General features: G+C 32.1%; 1 protein-coding gene across 4 annotated transcripts in view; it reads left to right on the top strand.

Moving 5' to 3' along the window:
* CBLB (Cbl proto-oncogene B) overlaps positions 1-15,700 on the top strand; it is a 222,083-nt gene that overhangs the window by 141,195 nt on the left and 65,188 nt on the right. For all 4 annotated transcript variants that reach the window (XM_051985227.1, XM_051985226.1, XM_051985224.1 and 1 more), the window contains exons 11-12: positions 7,812-7,997; positions 9,616-9,981. In XM_051985227.1, coding sequence (XP_051841187.1) covers positions 7,812-7,997; positions 9,616-9,981 — 552 coding nt within the window. The remainder of the gene's footprint in view (positions 1-7,811; positions 7,998-9,615; positions 9,982-15,700) is intronic.

Raw genomic sequence — 15,700 nt, 5'->3', positions numbered from 1 at the left:
AGAAAAAGAAATACTCATTAAAGTAAGAATAGATAATTCAAATGAATATAACATTTAAACTTTGATTAATAGTTTTTTTATACCACTAACCTCCTTCCACCTCTCAAATGTAGAGAAAAAGTTTTACTACAGGCATTCCAGATATGATTATCCTAAAAACATCATGTTCCAAGAGACTTTACCTGCTATTTATAATTAGTTTTTGTTATCATCTAATTTAACAGTTGAGTACCATGCATTAATTTATTTTAGAATTTCACCAAACCCTATCTGTAAACTCCTTAACCACCATAATCATTTAGCATCTCAACTAAGATTTTTACTTGCCCTAAGCTGAAGTCTAAAAATGTGTGTGCATTGAATTACATAATTGAGTCACAGTGGAAATTCTGCCACTTAATAACTATGTGACTTTGAGCAAGTCTTGTTTCTTCTTTTAGCCTACTTCCTTATACATGAAATGAGGAAGTTATAATTATATAGTCTAATCTTAAAATACTTTCCAGGGTAGAAATATGGGAAGGTTCTAGAGTTATGAGAATTAAATTCTCATCAATGATGCAAATCATCAATATGACTACAACTTATGATCTTAGTGATTTGCTTAGAGTACTGAGAGTTACTTGCTCATTATCATATAGTAAAGTACCTGTCAAAGTCAGGACTTAAACCCTTAAGACTAACCCTGTATTAAGTATAACATGTCATCTCTCTTAACTATTATATAAAGCTTTACCTACTGGTTCTTCTTTATCTGTGTCCTTGAGGATTCTATAAGGATATAAATGATTAAGACAATTTGCCTTTAAAAACTTTATGGTTGGGGCAGCTAGTGGGCACAGTAGATAGAGCACCAGTCCTGAAGTCAGGAGGACCTGAGTTCAAATATGGCCTCAGATACTTAAAAGACTTCCTAGCTTTGTGATCCTGGGCAATTCACTTAACCCCAATTGTCTCAGCAAAACAAAAACAAAAATCTTTTTATGGCCTAATAGGGGATTTGAGACGTGCAAATAAATATCTACAGCATAAGATGGAATATGATATCTCCATAGTAAGCTAGTTTAATGAATAATAAATTCTAATAAATTTTTATTAAATGAAAGGTATTTAGATGGAAGGGGATACAGTTGCAGAAATCAGTATAGGTTTCCTGGAATGGAAGTAGCATTTGATCTTGACTCTAAAGGATGGGTAGCAAATGGATATATGAGGTGAGTGAGATTGAGGAGGTGAGAATGACACTGAGTTGTTGAACCTGAATTACTAGAAGGGTAGTAATGCTTTTAACGATAAAAAGTGAAGTTTTGTAAGCAAAGTGATTTGGTTGTGGTTGTTACTATTTTGGGATGGTAGACATGATTTGTGTTTGATATATGTTGGGTTTAAGATAGCTATGGAACATTCATTTCTTAACATTTATATGAGCTATTTCATAACTAGCAGAGAAATTAGTTCACAATTTCTACATTTGGGGGTCTTCTATAGAGAGGTGATGATTTAACTGTAGGAACTGGTGAGACTTCTTAGTGAGGAAATGTAGGCAAAAAAGACAAGACTTAGTACTTGTCTTGTACATACTTATTGTTAATTAGTCTAACATGAGTGATAATCCAGCAAAAAAAAAAAAAAAAAAAAAAAAAGCTTGAGAAAGAGCATTCAAACCATGAGTGTACCAAGAGAGGTTGTATTAAAACTCTTAGAGGAAAACATTTTTAGAATATGTGACCAGTGTTTAATGCTGCAGAGAGATATTAAAAAAGATGAAGATTGACAAAAACTGTTAAGTTTTTCACTGGTGACTGGAGAGAGAGACATTTCAGTTGAATGATATGGTCAGAAATAACACAAATCCAACTTTTTTTCCATTGGTTAGTACTAGTGCCATTTTTATAGTCCTCCAAATCTTTTTTCCCAGAGGTTGTTGTTTCCTTATCTGGATAAGGTGTGACTAAAAATATATATATATCAATAAACATTTATTAAGTATCCCCCCCAAAAAAATAAAAAATAAAAAGCCTCTGTGCACAGCCCTGAAGGAAATAAAAACTGTAGATAAGACTCACATCCTTTCTTGAGAGAATATGCAGGCATGAATGCAAATAACTCATATAATAGATAATATTACTTAAGTGCAGTAGAAGAGTGTATAGTGCTATGGGAAATCCATGCATATTAGTTTTTTGTTTTTCTTTTTAAATCAAATCAGTGGGAATTGGGAAAAGACTTCCTGCAATTGAGTTGAACTTTGCAAGATGGCTGAAATTCAGCAGATAGACAAGTGGAGAGAATAGGTACAATGAAAATTGTGTGAGAGAAGGCTATATACTTTATGTGACAAAGAACCCTGAAGTAAGAGTAAAAGGACATGAGTTTGAATTCTGACTTTCCTGCTCATTATCTACATGACCATTGGCAAGTCAGTTCAATCTTTTCTATTCTATAAAATGGAAGAGTTAGACAGAATTCGGTAGTCATTACTTGGGGGGAAATAAATATGGCATGGGCATGAACTGATGAAACAGAATAATCGTTTATTTCTCAAACTTGCACCCCTATTTTACTGGCACTTCAATTACTTCCTGGTGGTTTTCAGTTAGAAGAAATAAAAGAGCTCATTTTCCCACAGTCCACAAAAACATGTGTTTCCAAGTGTATTGTAGTTCTTCAGGTATTCTTTTGGTGGCTTTTGTTATATATTTGTGTGAGAGTAGAATAGGAATATTATTTTAGTATTGTCAGTCACTTTTGTTTTGAATTCCTACCTCTGCTTTATGAGGTTGTAATTTCATCAATGTCTCTATAAGCAATTCAGATTGCAAGAAATTTTGGTAATTTTTGTTTAATCTTAATTTTAAAACAATATAATGTTCATTTGGAGGAAGACATTTGGTGTACTGAAATGGAAAGAACTCTAACTTTAAAGTCAAAAGACCTGGATTTAAATCCTGACTCTGCCATTTTATTTTATAAATTTAAGCAAAAATTACAATTCCTCTAGGCCATGCTTTGATTACTTAAAAGGGAACACAATAGATAACTACTAAGTTTCTTCCTGCTCCAAGGCAGGAAAATCTCCCAATTTTGTACAGAAGATATAAAATTTAGAATGAAGTATATTAAAAAATCAAAATTGCCCCAGGAAGGATCAAAACCCACAAGTTTTTAGTGGGTCAAGTTCTAACTTAATGTTAGCAACATTCAGTGGCCTAGATATTGAGAAAGTCCCTAGAATTGGGAAAGGAATAAGAAATGGAGAAAGAAGAGAAAAGAAGGAAGGAAGGAAGGAGGAAAGAAAAAAAGGAAGGAAGGAAGGAGGTAAGGAAAGAAAGTTTATTAGGTGTCTGTCATGGGTCAATCATTGTGCTGTTTTACAAATTTTATCTCATTTGATACACACAATATTGCTGGATATTATTATGATTATCCCCATTTTATAGTGGAGAAACTGAGTCAGACAGGGGCTGTTACTTGCCCAAGGTCATAGAATTAGTAAATAGCTGATCCCTAAATTAAATTCAGATATTCCTGAATTTGGGAGCAATACTCTATCTACTATGACAACTAATTGCCTCTAGGATTTCCTTAAATGTATTGGAAGATATGGGAATCCAGAATATTTGTGAAGGTATGATTGAAGTATATGATCTTAGGAGTTTAAAGAGTCAGATTTAGTTAGTAACATACTAATCAGTCAAGTAGGTGAGTTGGGAAGGAATAACAATGAAATTCTATATATGTTCGGGCTTCTTAGTTATGAATCTGGAACTTAGTCTTTGATATGAACTAGCAAAAAGGAATTGAGTTATTCTTTTGACTTCTCAATTTGAATCTATTGAATATACTTATTTTGGCTTTCTCTTAAAAAGAAACAATGAAAAAAAATGTTTCTCTAACTTAAAGCTAAACAAATTCAAATCTAAAATATATGAACATTTTCCTTTCTCTTTCCTCCCCTTGCTCTCATCTTGCTTCACACAAAAAAAGAGACAAATTTTTTTGTTACTAATCAAGCTGGTAAATCTATATCTGACTTTCCAAAATAATCCATGTAGAATCTTCCAAAGCCTTAATAATTCTGAAGTAAAAATGATTCTTTTGTATATTATAATATGACCTTTTATAAACAAGGACAAAATTAAATAATTTGTCCATGATCAAACCGGTAATAAGTGTCTTGATTGTCAGATTTTCCTGTGTCCAAGTCAGGATCTTTGTCCATTTATATACTATCAGTTGCTTTTTTAGGTTTTGTTTAGTTTTAGGTTTTTTTGTTTGAAACTTAGTCATTCACTTTAAACAATGAATTCTGTTGGCTTCACTGGGGTATCTTATTTCAAAATTATTTTAAAATGTTACATGTAAATTGTCACTGAATATGAATTTCACAACCAGTTAATAGTAGTGGATAATTTTATTACCACAGTAGTATAATTATTGGTATGAATAGCTACAGATTTTGTAAAAAAAAAAAAAAAAAAAAAAAAAAACAACTTGCATTAGTGTCTGTAAGGCAGTATTTGGTTATTTATTTTTTTCTTGAAAATTTAATTGCAGTGTATAAAGAATCTGGAAAAAAAAATAACAAGCTACAGACAATGAATTTCATTGACGCAACAAGTAAAGCCTATTTTCTCTTTCCTAAACTAGTACGCCCTCCATAAAATTACTGTTTTAAATCTACTTCCAGCTATTGTAATGCTTCAAATTGAATTAGTGCTTCAGAGAATAGTACATAATAACTTCTGTGAAAACAATGAATTGTACTAAGTATAAGCCCTGGTTCCAATTATATGTACAAAGCTGAAGGGGCCTGCTGGTTTTGGAGTTAAGTGATCCTAGTGCATCATAAGGGTTTCTTGGAACTCTGACCCAAGAATTTTCATAGTTGGACCTTGTGTTATATTAATAATCTGTTTCACAAATTATTTCCAGCCCATTATTTAGAATGTGAGGAATTTGGTATAACTATGTGAATTTGATTCAGTAAATGGTCTTTTCTAAATTAGCAATTAATTTTTGGTGGAATTAGAAATCAGGAGAGCTGACTAGTCCTAGCAGAAAACTTAGAATCTTCATGTTTATTTTATCAGCTATAAAAGGAAGGTGTTGAATTTGATGATGACTGACTAGGATCTCAAAGGTCCTTTTCATTTTTAGTACTCTATTGATTCTCACCGAATATTTTTATAATGAGTTTCTTGCTCATAGCCAGATTTCCAATCTGCAAAGACTGATATATCAGCAAGGGAAAATAAGAGTTCTGAACACAGAAGGACAAGCAGATGTCAGCAGCCTCCATTAGTCCTTAGTACCACTAGATAGCCAAGTTGTTCCCTGTGTGCCATTGACAGGTTAAAGGAAACCTAAAAAAGAAGCCATGGAGGGAAAGGAGAATCAGAGAAGTAAGGGAAAATGAATACATGAGAAAAGAATAGAAATGAAAGGTACATTTGGCTATGCCCAAGTACTGTAAAATCTGATTTTTATTGAAAGATTTTGGTCAACATCATTCTAATTAAAAAGTGTTTTTTCCAGAAAAATTGAAGTAGGGAACTTTCCTTGATAATTTTATTGATAAAAAAAATTCTCTTTTAATACATGCAGTGTGAACCAAGCCATATTTCTCTATTGATGAATTAAGATGCCCTAAAACATCATTGAAACTATACCAAAGGGTTTATAAATGTCACTTAAATTTAATTTGTTAACCAGATTAGTTCAGGAAATTAGCATTTGATTAAAATGTTAAATAAAATGAGGTCTTTATTATGTCCTTAAAAGTTCCTCAAAGGACATTTAGTGATCCTGATTTCTTTGGAGCAACAACCATGCTGAACATTCACTTCTGTTTTGTTTTATTTTTTCCTTCAACTCTTCAATCTTTTTTTTTTGAATGTTTGTTTTGAAGAAATATTTAATTAGGACAGTGGCTGAGAATCTGACAGTTGTTAAAACATAAGCTTATTGTATTACAACCCTTGTCTCAAATTCTAATAATCAATTGTGCATTGCCAATTGCTCTGCAAAATAGGATGCTATTAGCTACTGACTAATCCTTTTTTAACATTTGTACACAAAACTTTGGGCACACACTGTAAGATAACATTGCTTCAAAATTATTATTTGTTTTGTAAGTCCTTTAAAAGACACCTGGCTTAAAGAAAGGCAATAAAGTACTCTTGAAATAGCTTTGGTTTACCTCAGCAGTTATGTGTCTTCCCTTTGTCACAGAATTTTACCTTCTTTATGATAAATGATTTTTCTACCCCAAGAATTCCCTCACCCTTCTTCATGGAAACTTCCCTGTATGATAAATACAAAGACTCCTTTTACATTAGAATTATGACTGTGTCTATCATTTTATTCCCTTCTTCAACTAAGAATTACCAGTAGTCTTCATACATTAATTTCACTAAAAACATAATCAAGAAATTTTCTAAGCATCTTAGTTATAGAACTGTTGCCAGTCTGTATTTAGTAAAAAGTACTTAAAAATGTAAAGTAAATTTCACTGTGCTTCAATTACTTTGTTTTGTTTTGTTTCTGACATTAGTTTGCACAAAAACACAAGGATTTGACAATCCAGCATGCAGTGAGATGGTTGAAGCCTATGTCTGATAATGTTTTCTGAGGAGAGATCTTTGTGCTTCTGTTTAACTGCTAGAACTTTCAAATCAGAAGTTGACAAATAAATATGTAGGATACCTAAATAAGAATTTAAACACACACAAATTCTCACTATACCATATGTTTCAGATTTTAAAAACAAACTATGTTGATACAAAAATTGAGTCTTTTATAAACATTGTAAAAGCTAGAATTAAATTGTCAGCTGGTGGCCCCAATTATCTTATTAGAGAAATATTCACTAATTACCATGCTTCACATGACTTTAATAAAAATGTTATATGCTACTATATCTCAAAGAGATAAAAGAAAAAGGAAAAGAACCCATCTGCACATAAATATTAGAACCATTCTTTTTTGTGGTGGCAAAGAATTTAAAATTGAGGAGATGTCCATCAATTGGGGAATGAACAAGTGATAGTATATGATTGTGGTGGAATACTATTGTGTTTTAAGAAATGTCCAGGGGCATGGTTTCAGAGAAACCTGGAAAGACTTGCATGAGCTGCTACAGTGCAAAACAAACAAAACCAGAACATTGTACAAGAAAACAGCAGGATGATTTCTAAAATAGAGTTTAACATAAAATCAACAAATAAAAAATCTTGTAATTTGAAATATTTGCCTAATCTTCACTAGAGAGCACAAATTGTTTTTCCTTATTTAATATATTGGCTTTAAAAAATTACATAAATTTTACTGAATATTTTCCTCCTCTCTTTTTGTACTTCTTTAGTATGAAAAAAAGGAAAGGACAAAGAAGAAAAAACTTTTCAATATAAATAAAAAATATCGATAGAAAAGAATTCCAGACAATTTAAGACTTTTAAATATTTTCTGATATGTTTATATACACAGATACATATATGCATACACACTTCTCTATATGTGTACATATATACATATGTTTACATTTTATATATATATATATATATATATATAATTTCTTTACATTTTCTTTACTTATATAATCTGGATCTCAAGTAGCAATATGTTCTTTAAATAACATACCTTTGATGGACAGTGTCAGTATCTTCATTAAGCATGAACCAAAAGGAATTTTGTTAACTGATAGACAAAGTAGTTTTTGTCACCAAGATCAGTTTTTTTTTAGTTACTCAAAAATCATGCACTTCATAGGTGAGGTAAATGGATGGTCTCATTCTGTTTTTCTTTCACAGTGCAATGAAAGACAGAATTCTCCAGTGACATCACCTGGATCTTCTCCTCTTGCACAAAGACGAAAGCCACTTCCAGATCCTCTTCAGATACCACATCTTAGCCTTCCACCAGTACCTCCCCGCCTGGATCTCATTCAGAAAGGTGTAGTTCGTTCTCCCTGTGGCAGCCCAACCGGTTCACCAAAGGTAAATAAGTTTTCGTTAATATAGCCATGTGTAACATAATTATTATTTTATGATAATAAGTTTTAATTTTAAAAACTCTTATTCCGTATCCTGTCCTCATATTTTGTTGGATAGACAGAATCTGATTCCTAATATTATTTTGAATTTTGATAAATCATAGAAGTTACATTTTCTTCAGAAGGGAAGTCCCTATAATTATCCTTTGATTTGCAAAAATAAATGTCAGAGCATTAAAATTAATTTAAAAGGTCATTATATGCATTAAAATAAATTACATGCTAGTTTCCAGTAATATTTTAAATTCATTTTCATTGTGTCACGAAAGGAAAATTGTGGTGACATATTTGCATAAAGGCTTAAAGTATAACAGATTTTGGGTTTCAAGATGACTTACATTATATGTAGTTTTTATATATGATTGAATTAACCAAAAGAATTACTTATATCATAAATACATACCAGCAATGATAGTTATACTGATTTTATATTAAATTCATGTCATTTAATGAAACTCACAAAGTAGATTATATTATGAATTTTGTTTTCTTAAATTTAGTGATAAAGTAATCATTTAAGTTTTTATGAAGCAATCTTTGAAAACAAAAATTTATTTAAATTTAAACTTTGCCTCAGACATCATTTCTAGTACTTTTTAATTTCTTTTACTTGATAGTTTTGTTTTTAGATAACATTAAAAGTTATTAGTAATTTTTAGCCAGATGCATACACATATTAGATTCCTTTTTTTTTACTCTAGTGCTTTCTTATATTTAAAAACATAAGTTATCTTCTTCTAGATCAGATCAATTTCATAAAATTAAAGATCACTTGCAGCCATGAGAGCTCATTTAGCAGAAAAATCATGTTTCCTCTAAGAGAATCAGACTAATTTTCTTTTTGGAAATGCACATGGAATTCCTGTGTGCTCTGCGAAAAATATGCTTTAAAGTGTGTATAATTCCATCAGACTTTCAAGTTCTTGATCTTTCAGTGATGAGACAAAAGAACCAAAACATAGGTGTCTTACTGTAGAACTGTATTATAATGATTAAAATAAAAATTTTAAAATTCTAATGTTCCTGAAAGGTTATAGGCTACATAGATTTTGCATAACAAAAGAACCTCCAATGTACTGAGAGCACACTTGCAGAACTTTTTTAGAATATTGTTTTCAAGTGTTTCAAACGAAGTCTTTCCTCATAATCTGCTAAATTACAGAACTATGCAAAAAGATAATTTTTGTTAGGTTATTTTAGTGTTAATCATTCAAAACCATTGCTTAGGACATTTTTATTTGTCCTTTTTTTAATTTTTAAAACCATGAGCATTAAATTCAAATACTGAATTTTACTGCTACCACCAAAACTGTTATAATGAAATATAGCATTAGGCTTCTCTCATTTAGCTTCCAATGTTGTTGAATTTGTGATTAAGGGAATATGTTGACAAATGGCATAAAAATATAATATGCTCCACTTTGATCTTATTAAGTAGCTCACAAAAATAATAGCCTTTTTAACCAGAAAAAGGCAAGGAAATGAAATTTAATAAAATAAATGTTTAAAAACTTTTAACATAATGCAGCCCTATTTCTTTTTTCTCCCCTATGTGTATGCAGTCTTCTCCATGCATGGTGAGAAAGCAAGATAAACCCCTGCCGGCACCTCCACCTCCCTTAAGAGATCCTCCACCACCTCCACCTGAAAGACCACCTCCCATCCCACCTGACAACAGATTAAGTAGACATTTCCATCATCTGGAAGGTGTACCTTCCAGAGACCAACCCATGCCTCTTGAAGCCTGGTGCCCCAGGGATGTGTTGGGGACAAATCCATTGCTAGGATGTCGAATCTTGGGGGATGGCTCACCCAAACCTGGACTTACTGCAAGTTCAAACATAAACGGAAGGCAAAGTAGGATAGGCTCTGATCAAGTACTTATGAGAAAACACAGACGCCACGATTTGCCTTTGGAAGGAGCTAAGGTAAGACATACAAAGCAAAGGCTAGATGATTTACATGCAGACTCAGCTGGTTGTGAGGTGGTATGAAAGATTGTCTAAGGCTTGTCCTAGAGTATAGATCTTTCCTCTGTAACTTTAATTATCATGGCCTAAATATCCAAAAGCTCATTAAACCTTATGCTTAAGAGCAATCAGAAATGGGAGAGAGTGTAGTCAGAAGCAAAGCACTTTTGAGGAAAAACATGACAAAAGGAAAGAGAGAATAGAATAAATGAGATGGGGGACAGATTGGGGAATACAGTTAGCAATGGTTATTCTGAAAAGAATTTTGTAGCCAGTTTCTCTAATGTCTCATTTTTTCAAACATATAGGGAACGGAATCAAATTTATTAAAAAAAAAAAAAAAAGCCATTCCCCAATTGATAAATGATTTTTAAAAATAAACAGTTTTCAGATGGAACCATATGAAAAATTATGCTTTGTATTGTAATGTGCACAAAATACCAGCAGTATTAAAGGATGATCAGCTGTGAATGACTTTATTATTCTCAACAACAGAAAAGATCCAAGACAACTCTGAAGGACTTATGTTGAAAAATCCTATCCAAAATCAGAGAAATGCTAATTAAAACTATTCTGAGGTACTACCTCATATTTGTTAGATTGCCCAATAAGTCAGAAAAGAAAATGACAGATATTGGAGGAAATATAAGACATTAATACATTAATGGTGGACTTGTGAACTGATTCAGTGATTTTGTAGAGCAATTTGGAACTATGCCCAAAGGGCTATAAAATCATGCATACTCTTTAGTTTAACAATACCATTACGAGACATGTATCCCAAAAGAGATTTAAAAAAGAAAGAAAAAAGGACCTATGATTACAAAAGCATTTATAGCAGCTCTTTTCTGGGGTCAAAGAATTAGAAATTGAGGGGATGCTCATCAATTGAGAAATGGCTGAATAAATTGTAGTATGTGATTATAATGGAATACTGTTGCTTACTAAATGGTGAGCAGTGTGTTCTCAGAAAAAACTGGAAAGACTTTCTTGAGCTCATGAAAAATGAAGTGTACTTTGTACAAAGCAATAGCAGTATTATATATGATCAGTTATGAGTGACTTTGCTATTCTCAGCAATACAATGATCCAAGATAACTTTTAAAGACTTTTGATTGAAAATGCTATCCATAGTGAGAGAAAGAACTGATTGTGTCTAAATACAGATTGAAGCATACTTTTTTTAATTTTATTTTTCTTGAGGGTTTTTTTTTTGCGGGGGGGTGGATCTATGCTTTTTTTAATAACAACTTATTGAAATGTTTTGCATGATTTCACATGTGCCTTCTCAATGGTGGTGGGGCATTGGGAAGGGAAGAAGGGAGAGAATCTAGAACTCAAAGTTTTAAAAACAAATGTTAAAAATTGTTTTATATGTAACAGGGAAAATGAAATATTAAATAATGAAAAAGTTTCTTTTAAAGCATTCAGAAGGGAGATTCTAAACCATGACTTCATTCGACTATGAAGCTATTATGTGAATGGCTTGATATTTATTTTTTATTTGCTTTTTCTACTAAAAGTTTCTCATCATTAGCGTTGTTATTGATTTGTGGCTTATAAAGGAAGGAAAGTATCTTTGCAAGAAATTTGGTGATTTGGGAGAAGATTAAAGGATCTAATTTTTTGTTTTGCTTTATTTTTTATGAGAGAGAGAGAGAGTATGTGTGATTTTTTTTTTTTTTAGCCTTCCATAAACCCAGGTAGTCTGATAAAGCATTTTTTTTTTAATCATAGTTGGTCATTTTTATGACTCTTTTCATATCTAATGCCATCTAGCTGTCAGAATCTTGGAAATACAGATTAATATCATACAAAATATTAAATAAAAACCTAAACTGAACTACAGGATTAAAAATTAACTTTTTCTGTGTGGCAAAATTTAGATTGCCTGAAAAATACACTTTGAAAGAAACTTGCCCATATATATATATGAGTCATGACTGAGATGGTATTATTACTCTTAAATTCCTAACAAAGGTAGTACTGTAACAATCAAGGAAACAACAGGGGAAACAGTGAATTTGGCTTTAGCCCAAAGCTGTTTGCAGAATTGTGAAGTTATGTATATCCACATTTGCTTCTTTATTTATTCATCAAATCTTATTGTCACTGTTTGTTTCTCAGAGATTAACCTATGGAAAGGTTGCTAGAGTCATGATTAAATGTAGTTTTCCTTTATTGCTTCAAAATGACAAAAAAAAATTCTAAATGAATAAATGAATGAATGACAGTAGAGAAAAAATTCTCATAAGGAAAGAATGACAGAAAGACACAGAGAAAAAATACAGTACCCATATAATCCAAATGGAAGCAGAAGGAGTAGAACAAATTAAAAAACAAAACAAAACAAAACAGGAATGTGAATTTAAGAGCTCCTAAAATGGAAAGGTTTGAAAGAATGATCATTTATATAGTATCTACAATGTCCCAGGTTATTATTCCAAGCAAATTTCAAATAAGATTTAATTTAATGAGGTGCTGCTATTATCCACATTTTACAGCTCAGGAAACAGAAGTGAATTGCACTGAGTCACACAGCTATTAAATGTCTGAGACCAGATTTAAACTCTGATCACCTTGCCTCAAATCCATCTCTATATTCTCTGTGCTATTTAGCTGTGCCTGGAAAAAAAAAATAGACTAGAAGAAAAGAATTTAGAAAAACTTTGTTTTGTTCCCTAGAAAAAAATTGAAGAAAATGTAACATATTTAATATAAAATACCCAAATAATCCAAAAGAGTGAGTAGATAACCTTAATCTTAGAATGAGAATTTAAGTTAGACTTGGAATGAAAGTCCTGGAGCTGCCAGGCTTAGTTACTCCCTAAATACCCTAATTTACAAATTTCTTAATCTACTCCTTCTCCATGGCCTACTGCTGTACTCCACTTCAGCTACTTGAATTAAGATGACCAATGATTATAATGAGCCTTGTCTATTTCAGTATTTATGAGCTTTATTTGATAATAATTTTTCATTTCATCTTTATGGTCTCTAGCCCTATTTGTGGTTTTTGCATCTATTTCCTTCAAGTCTTAAGGTTTTTAGAAAATTGTCACCTCTATTTTGGCTATACTTAATTCCCTTGATTTCAGTGGGAGAATTACACCTTAGAAATCAAGAAATGCTACAAAGTAGGACTTCATTTGATTTCTAGGCTTAAGAAAGTAATAGAGAAAATGCAGATTGAACTTAAAAGTGTGTCATATTTGGTTATTCTCAGAAATTAAGTGATCCAAAACAATGCTAATAAACTTTGGATGGAAAATACCATTGACATCCAGAGAGAGAACTATGGAGACAATGTAGATTAACTCAATCTATTTTCAATTTTTTCTTTTCTTGTTTTTTTCTTGTTATTTTTTCCTTTTTGTTCTGTTTTTTCTCTCCCAACATGACTTAGAAATATTTTTAAAATGAATATACATGTATAACCTAAAAAAGGAATAGTATTTTGTAAGTATTAAAGTGTCACATAATTGTAAAAAAAAAATAAATAAATAACAACTACAACAATAACAACAAAAAATGTGTCATAAATACAGATTTCTTTTCTTCCCTGGAGAGCTAGTTTTTAAACACTTATTAGAATACCACTGACTAATCTATTCTTAAATCCTTTATTCTTCTGTCTTATCACTGATTGCAGCTTGCCAGACTTCAGCCTTGGATTATTCCTACATTCTTGCTTTTTGCTCCTATACTCATGTAGCTGAATGAGCTGGAGAAAATCATAAAAACCTGCTGATTGGACATATATAGATATATGTTACATGATATTAATTAGGCCTTCCTTGTAGCAAATTAGTTATTTTTTTATTTCCTTACTCATTTGATATCCCACTTACCTCAGCAACTACTTTAAACCATTTCATCCTTCCAAAATACCCTCCCGCATCTTCTTCACTCACCCTCTCAGCTAATGATTTTTTAATATTGAAAAAATTGACAGCATTTGCTGAGAGCTTTTTTTTCCTTCTCACTTCTTAATCTGACATCATTTGGATATCTTTACCCACTACTTCTTCCATTCCTCCTCTAAGGTCCTTTCTCATGGACCAAGGCTGACACCTCTACATGCTCTTTTGACCCCATCTGTTCTCTCCTCTTTTCCCCTATAGATTGACCCCACTGTCACCCCAATGCTTTCTCATTAATCTTCACTCTTATTTTCCTTCCTATCATCAAACACACCCATGTTTCAGCCATCCTTTAAAAAATAAAGCACACAAACAAACAAAAAACAACTCATCCTTTTATCCCTATAGCTATTGGGCTATAGCTTTCCTACCCTTCTCAGATAAACTACTTGTGAAAGTCAGCATTCACAAAGTGAAAGTATTTCCTCTAGCTCTCACTACTTTGCAACTTGACTTCCAACCTATTCTCTTAACTGAAGCTATTTCCCAAATTACTGGTGATCTCTTATTGATCAAACTAATAATTGCTATTTCTCAGTCTTCATCCTTGCCTTCTTTGTACTTTTTGACATTGTCAATCACTTTCTTCTGATTCTTTTGGCCTCTTTGGAGTTTTGAGACTGTCATCTTTTTGTTCCTCTACTTGCATGATTTCCCAGTATCCTTTTCTAGGTCTTCTTCCAGGTCAGACCCGGTAATCAGGGTTGTCCCCCAAGGTTCTGCCCTTTACCTTCTTCTTTCTCCCTCCATGCTGCTTCACTTAGTATTCTATTTCAGTAATTCCCATGGGTTTATTATCTCTATACTGATGATTACCATATGTACAGATACGTATACACACACACACACACACACACACACACATATGTGCATATGTATAAAAGTATTGAGTCATTGATCTAGATAATCTATTCTATATAGAGTTGGATACGTATATCTGTATATACAAATGGGGGAGGGGTTTTAAGGGAGTAGTCTGTATACATTTACACACAAATATCTTTAACTGTAGTCTCTCTTCTGAGCTCTAATTCTGCTTCCAAATACCTAATAGGTATTTCAAAATAGATGTTCCATAGGCTTCCAACCTGTTTAAATAGATCTTATTTTCTTCCAACTCTTCCCTTTATCCAACTTAACTGTTATTGTCCAGAATATCATCATCTTTCTTTTGGCTAGGCTCTCAAGGTGATTGTCACTCTCAACTCCTCACTTTTCCTCACTTACCTGTCCAGTCTGTTGTCAAATCTTGTTACATTTTCATATCCCCATCTCTTCTGACACTGTATGTCAGATACCTGTGTGACACACAGGTGCAAATTCTTATCACTCTTCATACTTAGACGATTGTAATAGAATATTCCAAGTCTTTTTCCATTTCATTCTTTGCTTATATACTAAAATTATTTTCCTAAAATACTGGCATATCCATGTCAATCACTTGCCCTTCTCCCTTTCCTACCACTCTTAAACTCTCTATTACTTCCTAGTTGCCATCCCTCTCTGCCTCCTCCCCCCATTCTCTTTTCTCTGCTAGTGCCTTCCCTTCGAAACAGCTTTACCATTATACTATTTTCTTTATTTTTACCTTTGTTTTGTATTTTCCTTGCCACATTTCCTGATACATTATAATAAGACCTAACAGGTGCTTATTGAATAATGTGCAAATGAATTCTATCAAAGATGTGAATAAGTGAAATCTATACGAAAAAAAACTTTTTCAGAAACAAAAAAGATAACCACAGTATTCCTTC

This window comes from Antechinus flavipes, chromosome 3 (genome assembly GCF_016432865.1).
Source record: "Antechinus flavipes isolate AdamAnt ecotype Samford, QLD, Australia chromosome 3, AdamAnt_v2, whole genome shotgun sequence".
Lineage (NCBI taxonomy): Eukaryota > Metazoa > Chordata > Mammalia > Dasyuromorphia > Dasyuridae > Antechinus > Antechinus flavipes.
The sequence above is the reverse complement of the archived record's forward strand: the minus strand, read 5'-3'. Positions and strand labels throughout refer to the sequence as shown.